Raw genomic sequence first — 20,468 nt, 5'->3', positions numbered from 1 at the left:
TATATATATAAACATCTCATATTTTATAAAACTTTTAAAATTATCGCATAATCTCATAAATATTAATATAAAAAAACCATCTCTCCCCTTACCGTAATATTCGCGTTATAAGAAAACATGCAAAAATATTTTTCTTTTATATAAAATATATACTATATGTGCCTGTTATTGTAAACACACTTATACGTGTGTCTATTGGCACATTATTATTTAAGGCACTAGTAAATTGCACTTCTTAAGTTGCACGTTTTATATAATATAAAACATATCTTAATGATTATTATTAATTTTTTATAATAATAACGCCATTTTCCTTTATTTTAATAACAATGTTAAAATGTGTTAAAAGAAACATGTGTATGGAAACAAGAAAATTATAAAAACAAATTATTAAATCAACGAATATATAACGTAGTAACAATTATATACATATAATATTAAAAGATTTTACCCTTACTTTTAGCGTGGCACATATATCGAAAACTGAATGTTTTCATAAATTGTACTAAGAGTAGCGATCTCCACAATCTTACTTTTAATCTCTCTTCGTCCTTTCATTCTTTACTCAATTCTAGTAGATATATATACATATATATATATGCGCATTAAATACTTTTTTCAAACTTATCAATCCCATGCGGCCTAAAAATCGAAATCTTGTAGATGCTCGGCACTTTTGCATTTGTCCGAAAGATAAAATTTGTACTCGCAATGATCATAATCTTAGAATATCCAGTATAACATACAATTGCACAAAATTTTCGTATATCTTATATCTATTTCTCGCTATCTCGTCTATGATACGTAATTATATAATAGATGAAATAATACATAATTTCCTTAAAAAATCCATAACTTTCTAAAGAAAGTACAAAATATGATATCTAATGATTTTATTTTCAATTGGTAAAAAACGGAGTTAAAAGTGGCCCAAAATTATCGAATATATTTGAATTCAATACGAATTCGATTCATGTACTTTTAGACCGATCAAAGATCGATTACTCGTATTGCTCTATAAGTATATAATGGCAATATAATACAATGACAATAATCATTTTTTTTTTACTAATGCATTTATATTTAAAAGAGAGTATTGGATTAAACCAGTATATAAATTAGTATGTTTCGATTATGTTACAAATATGGCTTGATATCCAGATGGATATCGAGGCAAATAATATTATCAAGATAAAGCATCAGCTATAGTACCATAAATCATCGATAAAAATTTGTACACGTTTCAAATACGAATAATTTCAAAACACAATTTTCCAAATACATAAGTTAGTATTTTTTTTGTTGTATCATTTTAGTTTATATTTTTCTATATCCGCGATTATGTATATTGTAAATATAATATATATTACAGAATTTATTTTATATTATATCAAAATTTTGATTGTCTTTTTGCCGCAATGTTGCAAAATTTCCAAACCTATTATATATTTTTTTATCTTTTCACAAGACATCATAATTGTCTCATTTACGTATACTTGACAAATAATATACCTATTTTATAAAAGTTAGCTTTCGCGCCTTATGTTATTTATATTTTTATAAAATAAAATCTCAAAAATTGTTCAAATAGTTTTCGACTTTATCAGCAATTTATAACGCTCGCTGGCCGGATCTGAAAGAAGTGTATATCGTGTTAATTTAGAAGTACATCGTATTAATTTCAATTGTCAAAATCGTAAGCATAACAACATAAGCATTTACCTTTGATCATCTCGACGAGATACATACTCTCGTCTTTCATGTTTGCTACCAACTCGTCGGTGACCAACACGTGTATACCCTGTGGCCCTAGGAACAATATCGAGTGCAGTCGATCGTGCGATAAGTTTAGAGTGTTGAGCAACTTGTTCGTCAGCGCGATACTCGTGAGATTGTCGAGGTAAGTGACTCTCCAGAGCGAGCCGTTGCCTTCCAACGAAAAATAGAGGGTGAGCTTCGGAGTCGGTGCCTTGGAGTGAAGCGTGTTAAACAGCCGAATGCCATCCGCCACTCCGCAGATCTGGATGAGATCCTCCCGAGACAGACGTAGGATGTCCGACGCGGAGAAGCTCGCGAACGTCGATTCGAACGCGTTGAATCGACTCGCGCGAAGCCACGCGGTTGTCTGCGTGGCATTCGCATCCGGTGATAACTCGGTAAGACACGGGGTGCCCTGCAAGATTTAAAATAAAATGGTTACGCAAGGATAAAAGCGATGTGGATAATTTTATTTGAAAAATTATTTTTTCAGCGATTATAGAAAAATTTAATTAAATTAAGTGGTATAAACAAAAAAACAAAAAAAAAATTGTTGCTATACTTTTTTCATAAAATGTAATAAGATGTTCTCCACTTCATCGATTTCTTTTATGCATTCAGATACGCATAAAAAAAAAGCCTAAGAAATAAAAAATACAGGCTTGGAAGGATCAGCTTATTTTACAACACAAGAATAAAGATCCTTACTGTTCTCATAGACTCGATTAATTGTTGCGGAGCTTTGTGTGCGTGCGTAGCCAAACTAACATCGGCTTCAATGCAAGGCTGGTCCGGCAATATTGCCGCAGGCGACGGCAAGGCCGGCGCCGTTCCCACGTTTTCCTTCACGGCGTCCGAAGCGGGGACCAACGGTACGATACCGGAATTAGAAACCGAAAGTGCCAGCGGTGCCACTACCGGGGAAGAATTGCCGGCGATGGTCGAGCGTGTCCGCGGCGATCTTAAAAAAAAAAAAAAGAGATAACGCATATTAATTACCTATTAATAAATATCTTGAAAATCTGAAAATGCAATGTAAAAATATCACGTTTTTTTTTATTACAGATTTGATTTTATTACAACAAATTTGTCACGTCCGTTATTTGCGATAATAAACGTTAAATGTATATTGTAATCATTTCTTTCTCACGCGCGATGATTCTTAGATGACTCCTCTGGCATATGGAAATTTTTCCCGAGATACAACGCACACGTAAAAGGATACTTTAGACTCTGTCGCGCGCGTATTCGTTTACTCTGGCGTGTTGCAAAATATTGGCGACTCGTCGGAGAATTATCTGCCTTATTAATCGTAAAGGCGCGACATAAATCGTCGACGACTGACAGTTATACGTTTAGCTGAATATTTTTACAAAGAAACACGGCACGAGTCGCCCGAGGCATGTGTCTCGCGAGACATTTTTTTATCAAAATAATTTCGCTTATGATAATGAATTCGCGATCTGAAAAACAAAATGCAATAAAATCTGTCTGAAATATTTCAAGTGTCAAGTTAATAAACGACAATGAAACGGATGAATGAATATAACGTGTCCAACAATCACAGCACTAATTGCAGACACTTCAAAAGAAAAATGATTCCTGTCACATAAAACAAGGAAATTTACTAGTGACTTTGCGATTAAATTTTTATCTTCGCACATATTGTATCAACTATTACAAATGTTATCGCATCGAACAAACATTCGACCTTGCCGATTATGATACGTAATTTTATAAATCCCATATTTAAAATCTCTAATTCTGTTTTAAATACCTATTTTAAGAGCCACGTAAATGCAATTTCAGTGAAATTTTATCAACTCGCGAGAGATAAAGATACAAAATATAGTAAGTATTGAGAAACCATCTACACAAGTAGATACTCGTGCATTATATAAAATTTAAAATAAAATTCGATTGATATTTCACGTGTAACATCTCTTTAAAGGTCAATATCCTTCTCCGTTCGTATTTACGATATTTAAATTCGTCAAAATTTCTAATCTTTCAATCGCAACCGAGAGAAACTATAAACATTCTTTCGAAAGAAATCGTCAGCATGTTCTTACACAGAATGTCTCTTCAAACGAACTACGAGCTTGACTTTCCCGCAGCCGCTGTCAATTCTCTTCATGTCCCGACACTTCCTTATCCGCAGACTGACTAATCCTCCTCGCATAATGCATCCTCTCTTCATCCGCGCATTCAACAGAGCATGGACAAACTTGGCGACGACCTGCACGTGCGGTGGACCACCGCTCACGACCACCTCGTGCTCCAGAAGCCACGTGACAAATTGATCGAGCGGGTAGCGCGGCCGTCTGATGGACCAGCAGCTTCTCAGGTCCCAATAATTCCTCGACATATCGGGCGCGCTCCCTCGTTACGATTAAAAAAAAAATCCTTTACGGTAAATTCGTTTTCTCCTTGAAGGCCTTCTTCCGACTCCTCACGCGCTCATTCATAAACGTCGTACACCCGCACGCTCGAACCTTCGATCGTTCTCCCAGCGTCTTTCCATCCATTCGTGCTCAATGTTATCGAGATGCTCTTCTCGAATCCGTCTGATCGTTTCGATCTATGTGAACTGATCGCTTCGATAACCGTTTGCCTTCATCGCGCGTGTATTCAAAATTGTATGATATCAGATTGTCGTCTCGTATTCGCGGTAACGTGTGCGATGTTCGTCATTCAACAACTGAACGCCTCGCTCGATGATTTCGGGTAGTAGAGAGCAACTCTGATTCGACCGGCAGATAGGATCAGTTCAAGTCAGTCGGATTGCATCGCTCTGCCGCGAACCGGATACCGCTAGTTGCCCGCGACATTCGTCTCATCGGCAAGCTCTCTCGAAATTATGACCTTCACGGGCGATAGTCTTTCTCGAATTGAAATCTCACAAAATCATGTGATCGGTGTGTCTCAATTTTTCTTTTTTTCTTCTTCCTCAAATCAAAATCACGTACGATCGAGCAAAACGCTCGACAATCACTCGCGATTCAATTCTGTGACCAGAAGGATGAAATTTCGTCTTGCGCCTTTCCTGGAAAATCCAAAAATCTTTTGTTTGCTTGTCCGATGCACCTCTATGAAGGACTGAACTTTGTATCCGCGAGTCTACGATGTTTATCCTTTTGAGACGCGTCGAGTTTAATTACAATGCCACATGTGTGCCATAAACGCGCACTTTTCTATCGCCTTGTAAAACGCTCTTCGATGCGTAATATATAACCGTGTTTCTCTGCTTCCAGGAAATTCTCTTCTCTAAAATTATAATTCTCTTTCATCCATCGTTATAACGTGGAGACGCGCGTAGAATGTTTCGAGTATAAAATGAATTCAGTCCTAGAATCAATTTATGTACTCCAGACTTGCGCAATTAGTTTCATTGGCCTTCTTCATGCAATAAGCGATTGTTACAATCAGCTGTAATTTACTATTTATTTTCTTCTCAAGGTTAATTCGTAGACTTCACGAATCTAATTAAACTTCGAGCACGAAGCTTAACTTATACTTTTCCTCGATCCAAGAAAATCTCTGTTCTATCCAAACCTCCTCGGAACTTCCCTTGCATCTATTTTCTTCTGACTTCTCAAAATAGCAAACTGATGTTTTTTTTTCAACAGCTTCTCAGTGGTCGGGGAAAGCAGGAAATGTCCTAGTTACGAGACTCAATTTAACCGCCCTGGCGTCAGCTTTTCGGCGGCAGGGCTGCTCGTCATCTGAGGAGATGATCCTGCCGGGATAGGAGCACGTAAATGGCCAGGATATCGCGTGTTGTCACGGCGCTTAGATCGTCAATCAATGCAATCGAAAGTGCGTATGGCACTCGGATACACTCTGTCGGAAGTAAACTGGCTGCTGCGACGGACGAAAGCATTCCTGGTGCTCGGTGCTCGTTCACGATATATCGATCACTCTGGCTGTCTAACAGCACTTCGCGAAGATCACTATCGCTCGAAGAAGATCGCTCGGTGCATCACACGTAGTTCTTGTTAAACGCGACCGCGAGCTGTCATGAGCTACTTGTCATAAATGATCCCGTCAGCTGTTTTATTGCATGATTAATGGATCGATTGCGTTGTGTTTTTAAGTTTTTTCTCCCAATAGGAAGCGATTACTTGTTTAAGAGACAGCGTAATATCAGGTCGCCCTCGATGCGTTTTGGAGTCGGATACATCAACAGCGTGAGATATAACCGTTCAGACGTATCAAACCGACGCGTCTTTCCCCCGAGTGGTCCGTTTCCTGTCGAAACTCACCTCGCACCGGAATATACCGGACCAAGATTAATTAATTCAGTTATCTTGAACGATAATTCTGGCGTATTCTTTTCCTGTCACCTGAGCGCGCTTTACACAAACCGCGTTTCGAGATACGAATACAGGAGCTACGATATACGAAAATGTAGATCTTCTGATTAGGATCGAATTCTGCCCGTTTCCTTCAGTTTTAATTAATTGTCGCAAATTTCTTATCTTACAGATAAGTAGTCGTCTTTGTAGATTGGAGCACTTTAAATGCAGACGGAGCAGTAAAACAATTAAATCGCGGATATAACGAGATAACTGGAGAAACCGATCAGTAGGTTCTTCGGCAGCTTTTCTCAAAATGTTTTGAGAACAAACTAAAGACTACCGGTTCGAAATGATACCGGTTCTCGTGCACGTGATGCAACGGCGACTGTAAGCTTCAGCCGTTTCCTTCCTGAATGACGCTTGGCTTGCTCGCTTCAAGGTTGCGCGCGTTCGACGAGATATCGATCGGGTTCTCGATCAGTCGCGTGTAAGAAATTTTCAATGCAGGTCGATAAACGTCACGAATGGATTACACGGAGAGGATGCCGATCACCGGTTTACTCGTAAAACACACGCGTTACGTGCTCAACGGTGGATCGACAGCGTCGTCGACAGCGGTTGTCATTCAAGACGGCGTTCAACGACGCGCTGACACACTTATCCTGCGTATCTTGGGACGTGGGTGCGTCCGAATAGATTCACCAGAATGGTGGATCGAGACGAGAGCAACGCGGCTACGTGCAATGTACGGCGTTCTGAATTTATTCGCATATACCGTGCCTCTCTTTCACCATATGCCTCTGTCTCTCTCTAATATTCTCTTTCTCCTTCTCACTCGTCCCTTGCTGGTTCACCCAACTTCCCCTCCATCGAGAGTTTGTCATCGGGGACGCCGGCTTGCGCCAGTTCGAGCCAGTTTGTCGACGGCGATGCCGGCGTCTACCTCCGCGTCCCTCACTTCTCATTCGACCACCACCGACGAGCAAACTCTTACCGAAGACTAACCACTGTCACCTCCACCACTTCCATCATCCTTCACTAGAATAAATCCCCACCAGTATCGTGCAGAGCGTCTGACAACATCGCAGTAGTTTCTGGTACACCCGTACTAAGAGTGCATAATGTTCTCCTTCTTTCCTTTTTAATCTATTTTTAGACTCTATTTTTTTGTCTTAATGAAGCAAAAAATATAATAAATGTCGATAAAAAACAGATAATCAAAACCATCAATCCTTTATTTCAGGAAGAAATGATGCATTTTTTTTTACGTTTGTCATCTTTATGATTCTAGAATAAGAGTAGAAACACAAACAAAGAAACTTTTCGCTATTGTACTTCAAAATTTTTCCGATATGATCTTGTTCTTTCTCATGTTCAATTGTCTTCTTTTTGTTCTCGTGACGAGATAAAGAAACGAAAAAAGAAGAACAATTATAGATAAATATATATCTCTCTTAATTAACAATTAATTATTCTCTTCATTTTCTTTAATTGGTAATTTTTCATCTGACATTTTCCAGATATTACCAGAACATAAATAAAATGTTCGTAATACAAATTTATTTTTATTCATCTCGAATAAAATGAAGACAAAAGAAGAGAAACCGATTTCTTTTTGATTCACGAGGTAACGCGACTTTCACGGGAACCGCATTTACTTCAACATGCGTCGCAATGCCACCAAGGTCGTGGCGATTGCTTGGTAGATCGCTTGGTTACAACAAGCATGTATATAAATAACTCGTAAAGGCAAAAACATTTATCGGGGGATACTGGTCAATAAGATATATCGGAAATGTTTTGCTATTTATATCCCTGGAACAGGTATCTCTCGAACACCATGATGCAAGGACTTGCACAATTGCTTATTGCAGCGCGAATTAACACGATATATCGAAAATTAAAATCGAGATATAAAGAGCTATTTTTTAATAGAGAACATAACGATGGTGTTGGATTTTATATAGATTGAATTATTGGCGACATCGTGAAATGAATTATCACCGTAAAAACGAAAAAAATCGGTTGCTCGCACTTAAGTTTGTACATAATCACGCGTGCAATTATAGTTTGAATCGAAAATCAAAATCGAGATAGAAATTAAAAGAGCTATCCCGTAATGAAAAATATTACGATGATGTTGGATTTTATTATATATAGATTGAACTATAGCCGATATCGTGAAACGAGTTATCACCAGAGTAAAAACGAAAAAAAATCGATTGCTCGCTTAAGAGGATGCCGGACCGTCCTGTTTTACCGGCCATAATAATTATATATTGATATCTATAATCAACAAAAATATTTCGCAATCCTACTAATATTCGCATTCTGTCGGTATCCGGCATCCTCTTAAGTTTGCACATAATTACGCGTTTAGTTACATTTTGTTTTGCACGTCGCTATTTTCAGAGGAAACCGAAAAGTCGCCGTCAGTGTCGAGTGACCACGAATCGTTCGACAAAACGAACGGATTCGTATATAGGTAAGTGTAGTGTATAATAAATTATTACGAGCATTCGAGATAAATCTTTTTGCCTAATTTATTATTCGATTTATTATTCGATTGGTCTCGCGTCACGTACCAAAACATTAAACAATAGGAATAAAACTGGCGATACAGTAATCTGTTATAAACATACTTAACTGTTGGGCAAACGTTTGTGAATTTTGTAAGCTTTATGACGTACGGATCTCGCGGCGATTAGTCTTTTCCTTCTACAAATACCGGTTTATCGTGTTTTAAAATGTTTTCATGAAGCAATATTAATGCTATCTTTATCTTATACGGAAAATCTCACGTACTGCTAATACGCTATCGTATTATATCTCTCCATTGTAAGTGCAGCTCTGATATTTTACAGCAATAATGTGAAAAAAATAGAAAACTAAAAATAGACATTGGAGTTTCGCAAACCTAATACGCGGGCTCTTAAAACTCAATAGGGATGTGAAAAACAAGAATATTAAAGAGACGCGTAAAAGCTGTTGACGTAAAAGATGTAATCTTGAGTTGACAGACTAATGAAACCAATTATAGTAGCGTGAGACAGTACTATTTGTAATTACCGTACCTTTTCAATGATGCCCATATTTAACTCTAGACATTCCGCGAATGTTATGTACTCTATCAGCTTTATGCATTCAGCATTTACGTCTGCTGCGCGTTAAGCTGTGAGCCTTCATTTACTCATTAAAAATACCTACTTCCATAAAGATGAAAAGCACGATTCCATTACTGAATTTATTTTCATACAAAGTAAAATGCTGTTGATCTGCATCGTTAAGATCAAACGTAATATAACTGGTAAATATTATTGTGCAAAATGTTTTTTTAATATTACATCTCTGTTCGATAATAATATTATATGTGATTTATATAGACAACACATCATTTTATAAACTTCAAACTTTTACATAAGCGGTTTTTTCCGAGTGTCACAATTTTTCATCCTATGACGGTATGGCGTTGATTTTTATATTTTTTATATTTTATCTTCAGAATGCAACGACAATTTAAAAAAAAAAATATCAGCAAAAGAATGACTGTAATAATCGACTTACATTGCATCTGTTGAGGCGTACGGACTTCCACCGTTTTGCGTCGGCAAGTTTGAGGGCGATAAAGACTCCAGAGGAATCTGTAATAGAAAAGATAAAGTTGAAATCTCCCTATAGAGAAACAAAGTTCTAAGATTTATTTCATCAGCGTTTTGGTATTTTTCCATTTATACCGAGGAACATGTTCTTCGGTGAAACTTACATCGGAGAGGACGGTACAGTCGTAGCTGGGCTGATATTTATCCTGCTCGTGAAGAGGACGTCTCAATATCTTGTCCCGATCCTGCTTGTGTTTGCGATCCGCTCCCTTCAATTTGAAGACCTTCACCTGGCACGAGGCGGCGTGTAGACGCGGTCCCCCTGGCAGTTTGGTCTCCACTTGAATCCGAAAGGGAACGCCTTTCTCGCCACCGTGCTTCTTCGGTGTAAACTCGGTGCTTATACAATTAACCTATGCGCGAATGATTTTCATCAAACTATCATCGATGATATATTCCGGAGAAAAATATGTGAAATTTTATTGGTAGAATTTCATGGATTTTTTATAATATTTTTCCTTCAATAACATATTTAATTACTGTATAACAAGAAAAATCAATCACACGTCGTTGCGAATTATTAAGAATAAAAAAGATTTAATTCGGTTAGCGTACTTTAATATAAACGCCGACTTCTTTCGTGGGATCCCACATAAACTCTACGCTATTGTTGGACGGCGACGGTTGACAGACATCCACCATCCCGTAGCTAAGAGGAACGTCAACCTCCAGCAATCTCTCCCCCGGCCTAGCACGTTGCCAGGCCAACATTTGTTCTCGTTCCGTATATTGCAGTCGGCGCTCGTGGAAGCAGATGCGTATCGTCGACTGGAACAAAAAGGTCGGATGTCCCTACAGAGACGTTGTAGCACCGTTTGGGCGACTCACATCTTTCGAACGTCGAGGATACGTGTGACCTCATGCCGATTATGTCAAATTATACTACGTAATTACCGTAATTGCGCGGATGGTTTTTATTCCACTCTCCCAGGACAAACAGAAGGAGTTAGATTTTTATTTACATAATTATCAGCGGAGTCAAGCATTAACTGGTCGTAGTTGGATCCATCTGGTTATTGTACGATTCACGGTGCGCTTCAGCGTCAACGAGAACCAAGCGACAATTATATCAATGCTTATAAAAATTATATAATATATAGCTTCCAAAAAATATTATTTCTTATACACTTATTCTAGATTAATGTATTTTAATAATTTTATAACTTAATCATATCGATTAATATGTAATTATTATTTCGCCGCATTTCTTTCGACTTAAAAAAATTAGTGAGATTCACCGGATCGACACTAGCATGAGCTCGCTCGTTTCCCTCGTGAGCGGGGGAGTACCAAAGCGTTTTTTAAGATGCAGCTACCCAAACATTAGAAGCGTCTCAATGAGCGTTCCGTATTTTAAGTGCGTGACTAAATACCTTCAGAATCTTCCCGCGATAAGCAGACAAATCGCCCAATTTTTTCAGTTTGATCTCATACGATTGTCCCTGGTTCAGATACGTCAGAGTTTCTTCGTTAACCTTAGTGGCGATGCTGGTAGCGGCTGCTAAGACGTACTGGAAGCTGAAGGAAAACTTCGCGATATATAACTTCATTTAAATATAATTCAATCCATTAAATAAAAATTGAATAATAGTTGTTTTTACTGTCGCTGTATTAAAAATGTTAAAACATTAATATTTATAAATATTTACATAAATATTTTATTAAAATAATATAAAAAAGATTCTCTTCGACTAAATTTAAGCAGAAGTTTTAGGATCTTGCTAGCTGTTTCTGTCAAGGATTAAAAATTGCATATATTACGAGTAAAAGTTGTACATAATTCTTTATACAATATTATTGATGATTCAAATTGCTAACATATATTGTTGATTGTTTAAATTAATGTTTAACAGCCTACCGGCAATCCTCGTTCAAATCGTTTCCTTGCTGAGAAGAAGAAACTTGATTGGCGGTCGAAGTTGGCGGATACTCCTCGTTCGAGGAGTACAAGAGTTGATGAAGACTGGCGGCGGCTTGGCCATTGTTGTTGCTGTCAGCCTCGACGGAGCCGATGTTTCCATTGTTGGATGCTGTTGTAGTGATCGTCCTTTGCGACACGTGATTTAAACTGCAATAAACCGTAAAATATAAATACTACGAATTGAGACTGTATCGATATACGAGATCGGTCGTCCCCCGCACGAGAAAGGTATATAGAATGTTCCATGGTCAATATTGGAACCACTCACTATAAGTTAAAGAAAAGTGACGGTGAGACATTCAAATCCACGGGCGTTCTCATTTTCGCTCGTATTCAGCAGAAATTTTCATTCGAATCCAACAAACAGGAGTCTCTGCAAACAGTTCTCACCGCGAACACTTATCACTTATATACCGCGCGCATATTACGTAAATCGCTTTGTCGCGTTCTCAACACGTTGTATTAGCAAGAACGTGATCGCAAATGAAGAATCACTACTTCGCGTGTCTATGAGTTCGTCATTCGTCTAATCAGCTATTCCCGATTGCACTCGATTTTCCAGAGAGCCTCCTGATATATTTTTTTAATCTACTTATACCCGAAGAATAAACACAACGAGATCACTGGACCGACCTCTCGATTTCATCGTTCCACATCGATACGATAAATCGCACGCGATTTATGCGACGCTGATGCGGCGATTCTCCCCGCTTTTTCGTTTATTCGAATGATCGCGCGCGCGCGGCTTTTCGGTTAGATAATAAATTTTAATCCAGATATTAATATCCTATATAAACCATCAAACAGAACAATTCAGATTTATGGAAAATATAAGTTTTCTCTTTTTTTTAGAAAAGAGAGGAAATATGTTGTATACACTTAATACGCAAAACCCAATAATTTCAACTGGATACTATTCTATGATTCCTCGATGATCAAAATTTAAGTTTTAAAATTTGATACACATGAAAAAATAATTATTTTTTCTCCTTTTCACTCGTGGAACTGTATCACACTATTCCGTTATTTCGGATCGTTTCTTCTACGCTTTATCACGATCATCCCAGTCGATCTCGGGAGGGAGGTGTCGCACACATGGAGCAAGATATCAATTCTCAATTCACGTGTTCGATGTTGACGTATCACGCACGGCCGATCGGTTGCTGCTTTACGGAGTAACGCGCGTCGCGCGATAAATACCCGTAATAGAGTAAGAAGTTTTACCCAAGCGCGCGAGAACGACTTACTCTCTCGATAGCTGGGAATGGGGCGCAACGATACAGTCTTATCTTTGTTGCAATGTCTTTGCGGGGGAGCCGCGCCGCGCGTGGCAAATTCCGTTCGAAATACTTTTTATCCCCGTCACCCTTAAGTCACCCCGAGATATATAAACATCGTCGTTTTCATATTGTAGCCTATATCATTCTATGTCATTATTATCATCAATACTCGTATTCGCGGACGCTACTCGCCTCAATCACTCGGTATAAATAAACAAGTGATGCAAGATGCAAAAATGAAAAATCACAAAATTAATAAACAATTAAAAAATAATTATAATAATTATAATTGAATCGCGACAACTCGAACATTCCAAATTTTCAACATAATTGTTCAAAATTATGATCAGTTTTCGCACATCATTCAAACTCAAAAAAAAGAAATGATTTTAATAATCTGAAGTTTTGACTTACTTGGGATTGTTGTGCTGATTCTCAGGCGATGGTGCCTCCTGTTTAAAGACCGTTAGCGATGGTAGAGTGAGGAGGGCTTCGCTGAAAGAAGATAACAAATTTTCCATCGTACCATTTTTCCTCTAATCCTATTCAATATCGTAGATATGAATACATCAAAGATTATCATTGTTTCAAAGTTATTTGTCAGACACGATGCAATTTCATAATTCAGTCTTTTTCAAAAATTATAACGATGATCATATAAGTCGTTTATAAATAAATTTGAGAATAATCTTGAAAATCGTACCTATCATGATTATTTAGAATTGCAAATATTTCATTAAGAAAATTTCAGAAAATTTAAAGAAATTTTATTTATCATTTGTTCTTTTTTTTTTTAAATTGTATTTGCTATTAAATTTATAGTACACGTTTCTTTTTTGCATAAATTATTTTATTTTGTTAAAACAATATTCACAACACATAAAACTAAAACAAGTTATTTGCTGGTTTTTATTTATCTTTTGATAATAATATAAAGATTAGCAATTAATAGTGGCTTATTTCTCAAGGCATCGAAAAAATTATCCCTTGCACGGGATAAGGAAATAATAATTTGAGAACCACGACGATAACACTGTGAGTCAGTAAGGTCAGCGCGAACCGGAATGAACTAGTTTGACGTGCAACGAATTCAATCGGTGTGAAATAATACGATAATGCGATACCATGTCAAGAGTCAAAATCTAACCATCAAAATTTATTTATGATTCACCGATATTTACGCGGTTGAGATAGCCGATCGTAAATTTTGCATAAGTTCGTTGCAATGCGACTTCTTCGCTTATCAATTTTCCTTATCGTATAAATAAATAATATAAATTCTGTTTTTTTATTTGACCAAAAAATAAACTAAATAAGAGTTTCAGTAAATGCATTACTTACCCAGATTTCACATACTGGTGCATTCCTTTATTTATGATTAAAAGATCACGTTGTTTACATATCAAGTAAATGAATTAAGCAAAGATAAAATATATGTATATACAAATTTATAGAAATCACTGATAATTCACTTCATTAAATATATGGTGACATAAGAATTTATCGCAATCTTTATGATTATTTATTAAAATGAGATATTAAAAATGGTATGTATTAAAAATTTCCAATTATAATTTTAGCTACACTAATTAAATAAACATATTGTGTATTTCCAATAAATCTTTGTGTTATTTCCGACAATTGCATTCGACATTTCAGTCGAATCGCACAATATTTAATATGTAGCTCCGAATAATAGGACGACCGTTACTGTTACTGACACTAACTATACGGCAAATTTTGCGACGATTGCAGGTAATTGCAGCTCAAATTCATAGAAAATACCGACACGCCGCCCAGAATAAACCGGTTTCGTGTACACGCGTGAACTGGTGCGTCACTTGGTACCGGTTCTTTACCGGATCGAACCACGTGAAACGTGCATCTTCATTCATAGACGGATACGCGTGCCTCTCATTTTTCGCACGTTGTGTCATAAACTTCTATCATGTATATATACGATATCAGCTGATACACGCGACTCGACGATATCGGTTGTCTGGTCAAAAATTGTTATCATTATTATGAATCGTGTAATTTTGTTTATCGTGTAATTTTGTTTATCGTGTAATTTTGTTTATCCTGTAATAGATGTTTACTCTGCACAAATTTTAATTGCAGAATTAATGCAGAAATATTGATAAGTTATTGATTATTTGCATCATCATGTTAAATGAGATTTTATAAGAAGTTTTGCGTTAGAAATGCGCTATTTTAATTTTCTTATTTATTTATTTTAAAAAGAGTACGTAAGCAGATGGACTTTCGACGTCCTTCATAGCGTGAATTTATGATACGCATATTATATTATTGTGATAAGGTATACGTATATGGCCATTTTAATTACGTGTTCGTGTCTAGTCGTTCTAAAAAATTGTTCATATATAGATACGATATTAATTATAATCGCAATTTTCTTATAGTAAAGATAAATAAAAATAATTATTTAATGGAAACTTTTAAATTATATGTTTGATATATATTTTTATATAAATTAGAAATATTTACTAAAATATTTAGAAAAATTATAAATAATATTTTCTACAATATTAAAGAAGAAATGAAGGAAATTTACGGAATCCACCGACTGCATTCTTTTTCGTGCGCGTTAAAATGCTTCGCGTACACTCGCGCACGTGCGTACACACCGATATTCGTGATCGGGGCCGACCGGTTTGATTTTCTCGTGCGTGTCGCCGGTACGACGCAATGCCAAGAACTGTGGCCAGTTTTAACCGGATTTCTAAATCGACTCGCGTTGCTGTTCTGCATACATTTTAATTTCGCTTGCGGTAGAAGCCTACGATACCGACCACGAATTTAACAAACGTGCGCTGTCGGCGGAGAATTGTGTCGATTGTATTGTCGAGGCATCGTGAAACAGATCGCCTAATTAGCATTTTGCTACAATGTTTATTTTTAGATCTGTCACATCCATGATGCATTCTTCGATCACAATCACGAATTGTGTCATTTTCCGTGCAAGATTTTGTGACTTACTAAAAGTCATTTTGATGTACAAATCGATATATATCTTTCCGGAAGCTTTGAGCATCTTACCTCATATTAGTGTAAGAGGCGACGGCTGTTGCGAGATCAGAAGCCGCGAGAGCAGATAACGATCCATCGAAATCAGCGGCGAGGTGCTCCGCGAGTTCCTCCACTTGCGTGGACCAACCTTGACCAGAGCCATTGCTCCCGATGGATCCTGAAACGTGAATCGAAGGAATGCAATAAGTGTTTCTTCCAAGATCTTTTCAAGTTTCTTGTTTCCTTAATTTCATATTTCCTTTACTTTAGTGTCGCACGAGAAATAATAAATGGCTACGGAGAAATTTTAGATACATCTATTACAGTTGTTACAATTTCTTACTTTGGCTTATATAAGTAAATAGACATTTTTATAAGTACGGGCTTATTTTTAAGAAAAAAAATAATTTTTGCACAAAAACAAAATATTTACAATTTGCAAAATAAAATATACAATTTAGCTACTTTATTTAATTACTTTTTTATTTAATTACTCTTTATCCTATAAGAAAAAAAGTTTTAAATTGTACGTCGTCTTATACTATTTTTTATCTCGTCATATCGCCTTTTTCGAGCAATTATACGTGGCTATCAGTGCACAGCGTGAGACTCTTTTCGCGAGACATCGTACCGCTTTGAGTACCGTTGTAACCGACATGAAGCTGTTGATGCATCGTGATCGGTTTTATATCTTTCGTTTCTTGAGCGATGTGACGGTGCCGGCTCTTGGTAGAGACAGGGGGATAACGTCGACTCTCCAACAGCGACACTCTGGATCTATCAATCTCACACCACTTCATCCTATTTCGGCCGTAGCGAGGATCACAGGATCACACTCGTACAGAAACACACCACCGAAACTTTATGTGCATGCTCTTTGACGAAGTACCGCGAGTATGATGAATTGGTATCAGGCTTCTCTCTCTCTTTCTTCCTCTTTTTTTGAGTACGCTAATCTGCATTGCTCGAATATATATATGTGTGTGTGTGTGTGTGTGTGTGTATGTATCCGAGTTATCAGCCACGTGGGTGAAAAGGCGTCGGATGTAAGAAGACAGAGCGCAGAAGTTTGCCGATCAGTCTTGAGGAGATCTTCAAAGCGACGTCACTTGAATTGCACATCACATCATCGTTGAATCTTGACCGTTAATCAAGGCAAGTACAATGACAATATCAAACTTTTCGAATATTGTTTTAAACAATTTACAGCGTTCTATGTTCGCTCAAAGCGGGTTTTCCTAAATAGTCAAAATTCTGCGCTAGCAAAATTTGGCGATGATTATTATAAATCGCAAATACGTCAAAAAAGCTATTGTTTGGACCGCATAGATTAATTATATAGTAATGTTAAATTATAAAAAATTCTGTCACACTTATTCGCTAAACGTATGATACGTACCAGGCAGTGGTTTTATCTTAAAAATAAAATTTTAATCCCTTGAAAATTTGAAGCTAACTGGAAACATCTGTGTATATGATACACACAAATATTTCTTATAATGAAAAGTAAAATTTGTAATGCCTTTTAGATAGTAAAACGAAACTACTCGTGGCTACGACAGTGTACAAGGGGTCGCTTGGTCACGACCTTTAAAGAGATATATCTATGTTAACAGCTACATGATGATGACGATTGACTTTGCGCATTTACAAGCAACATATTCCTTACATTCGATCCCAATAAAACACATTTTTCGCGGGAAACGAGATTTAAAATTAACATTTAAAATTAAATCTAATATCTCAAAACCCAATATCTTTGTTGAATAGTTAAAAAAAATTATTATTTTATATTTTTTTCTATCATTATTAATTTGAAAAATTTTTATAGCAAATTAAAAAAAAATTTTATCGATGTAACAAACATAAAAAATATCTAAAAAAAAATTTTCTAATCTAAAACAATTGTGTAAAATTTAATGGATCACTGAATTAATTCGTTATCGACTGTTTCGAACAAATTTATAACGATCGGATTTATAATCTGACTTATCATAGTTACTGATATGTGTAACAATTTTCCGTAGATTTGCTTCTTTTGAAACATTTTCACTAAAAACAAGATATTTAGAGACAGTATTTTTCAAGCTCTCTTGTTTATTTCTTTTTGTTGACGCATACGTGTCAAGTATATAATTGTCAAGTCCCGCCTATAGTTCCCACGAGCAGCTTTTACTTCATATAATGAAGACAAAGTATATATATACGCGAACATCATATCGGCTAATTAGCCGGCTGATCCAAATTTACATCGTATCGATAGGAATTACTAATTTAAGATGAAATAATTAATCATACGTGTGTGAATTAGACTACATACACAAATCTTTTTCTTACTATATAAATATTTGAGAAAATAGCTACGTGAAAAATACCAACCATCTCTTCTGATATGTTTCTTCTCGAGTTCTACGATACGTTGCAACGGTTCCGTAGAGCAGCGTTTCAGATTGTTCTGTTCACAATTCGGAGATGATTCGGAAGACGAGAGTGGTTGCGGGGAGCCATCATTCAAATGCATCTGATCACTACCAATCGGCGAATTTTTCGGTGAGTTATGCTTGTCTTGCCATAGAGAATTTTGCGGACTATGATATCCCATTATGGTCTGTAACATATTATTGGTTTATAATTACCATTTTCAGAGTCATATAAAATCAATACAAAGATGGCAAAAATTTCTTTTCAAAAGAAAGTTTTATTTCTGAGAAATGAGAGAATGATTTAAAAAATTTAAAAAATAAAAAGATTTTGATATAAAATTAAAAATATATAAAACAAAATAATTGTTTAAAATATAATTTTAGGTATATATATAAAAAAGGAAGGATTTATAATTTATTATAATATAATTGATTACAATATGATTATATGCCTATATACAACGAGACTATTCCACGTACCTGTTGAGGGACGGCTACGACGTCGCACCTATTTGAACGAACCGGCGACAATTGATCGTACGACGGAGACGACGTGTTGGCGAACCACATCGCTCCGTTCAGGGTTTCCGCACCGCCGTCCATCATGAGTTCCAGCTCCATTCAATAGCTCTTGTTCTCGGAGTATACGTGATTATAGTTAGATTCGTCGATTGGCGAATCGAGGTATTACCTATTGTAGCCTATGTTACTACAACACTAATAAAGGGCTCGCTTGCAACGAGATTCCCGGGTAAGACGAATATCTACGTTAATCTCAGACCTACGAAAGGTGTCTTCGAACGCTCTTAAAGAAACTCCGTCGGCGAGAATCAATCTTCTAGCGCCAAAAGATTTCCCTCTCGATAAAATGAGAGAACGCCTTCTTAACTTACACGAGAGCTTACTATTTCATACACTACATATGCAAAAAAAAAAAAAAAAAATTTCGTGATTATATGTGTTCCTCGGCGACGAGTTCGTAAGAGGCGAAACGAGTTCACGCCGATCTTAGATCTCAGATCGACGATCTTCGTCCCGGGATTAGGTCGTTCTCCAGCCGTGAGAAGTACTCATTTCACCGCGATTCGCCCTTCGTTGCAGATCGTCCACCTTGTGGGCACCCCCTCGACCTAGATCTTCGATATGCCCGGAAATACACGGTGCATCCGCCGACCGCCGGTGGTTCTCAGGGCCTAGATCGCCCTTCCTTAGAACATCACGAAGAAGCTGTTGTACAGTTTCTTGATGCCGGTGGTCTCGCGTTGCCGGTGCGTTTCCAAGAGTGCGCAGCCTCTCGATCTCAGTGACAAAAAACGCGTAAAGACGACGAACGCGTCCTCGAATATCATCGCCACGCCTTGGCTGCAACGCATCTTGTTCCTAGTTGTGTCTGAGTCCTGCTGCCGTTTCGGCGGAGAACCTTCTCCTGCAAAAAACAAACGCTCAATTTTGAGATAAAAGTGGTAGTCCGTGGACGCGCTGATTATTCTGTGTTTAACATCTGAGGTGATACGTTCAGATAGCGATTCTTCGTATTGCCTGTTTATTGAAACTTCAACAGCGATTACTTAATGCATGGATTGCTATATACGAGTCAAATTTAATTATATGAAAATTGTCGTACACTGAAACAAGTACAATTATTGTAAAAAATATGTACAATTTTAAATGCATTTTTAATATCAACAAACATTAAATATATTAAAACATATATTAAAATACAATAATCAGTCATTGAAAAAATTTTAAATAAAAAATTGCAAATGTGGTATGATATATTCAAACAAATGCATTAAATTCATTTCTTAAAATCATCGCTTTAACATCGAAAATATTTCATGCATTTAATTCATTGCACAGTATAATCTATGTTGCATTAATCATTAGACTAATGTTTATTCTCGTCGATCATATTTTTTATATTTCATGCTTAATAGTGCCTCCGTTTAATGTTTTTAACTTCACAAAAAACTATATTTGTAAATGTTTCCAAGAATATAATATTTTACTTTTGAATAATATCTCATATATTGGCATCGATTGAATAATCACTATGACTAAAACGAAAGCGTAAGTCTCGGTTCTATGGTAATCAA

At 36.7% G+C, this 20,468-nt stretch overlaps 1 protein-coding gene across 3 annotated transcripts; it reads right to left on the bottom strand.

The window, feature by feature from the left end:
* Positions 1 to 6: 6 nt before the first annotated feature.
* LOC115239110 (transcription factor CP2-like protein 1) lies at positions 7 to 19,581 on the bottom strand. Of its 3 annotated transcripts, none has more exons than XM_029813459.1 (12): positions 18,853 to 19,581; positions 18,329 to 18,557; positions 15,980 to 16,127; positions 13,334 to 13,414; positions 11,577 to 11,786; positions 11,092 to 11,236; positions 10,274 to 10,510; positions 9,823 to 10,071; positions 9,624 to 9,700; positions 2,467 to 2,719; positions 1,723 to 2,173; positions 7 to 1,633 (listed from the first exon to the last, which is right to left on the bottom strand). In XM_029813459.1, exons 1-12 carry the CDS (start codon positions 18,991 to 18,993, stop codon positions 1,584 to 1,586), a joined length of 2,271 nt encoding a protein of 756 aa, XP_029669319.1. In that variant the 5' UTR covers positions 18,994 to 19,581; the 3' UTR covers positions 7 to 1,583. The 3 variants fall into 3 exon arrangements, with proteins under 3 accessions (XP_029669319.1, XP_029669320.1, XP_029669321.1); XM_029813460.1 differs by having other exon boundaries at positions 10,274 to 10,486; XM_029813461.1 differs by lacking the exons at positions 18,329 to 18,557; positions 18,853 to 19,581 and adding an exon at positions 16,581 to 16,869.
* Positions 19,582 to 20,468: the final 887 nt, after the last annotated feature.

The sequence above is a fragment of the Formica exsecta genome, unplaced genomic scaffold, assembly GCF_003651465.1.
Source record: "Formica exsecta isolate Colony F162 unplaced genomic scaffold, ASM365146v1 scaffold365, whole genome shotgun sequence".
NCBI lineage: Eukaryota > Metazoa > Arthropoda > Insecta > Hymenoptera > Formicidae > Formica > Formica exsecta.
This window is presented reverse-complemented; position numbering and strand designations above follow the sequence as displayed.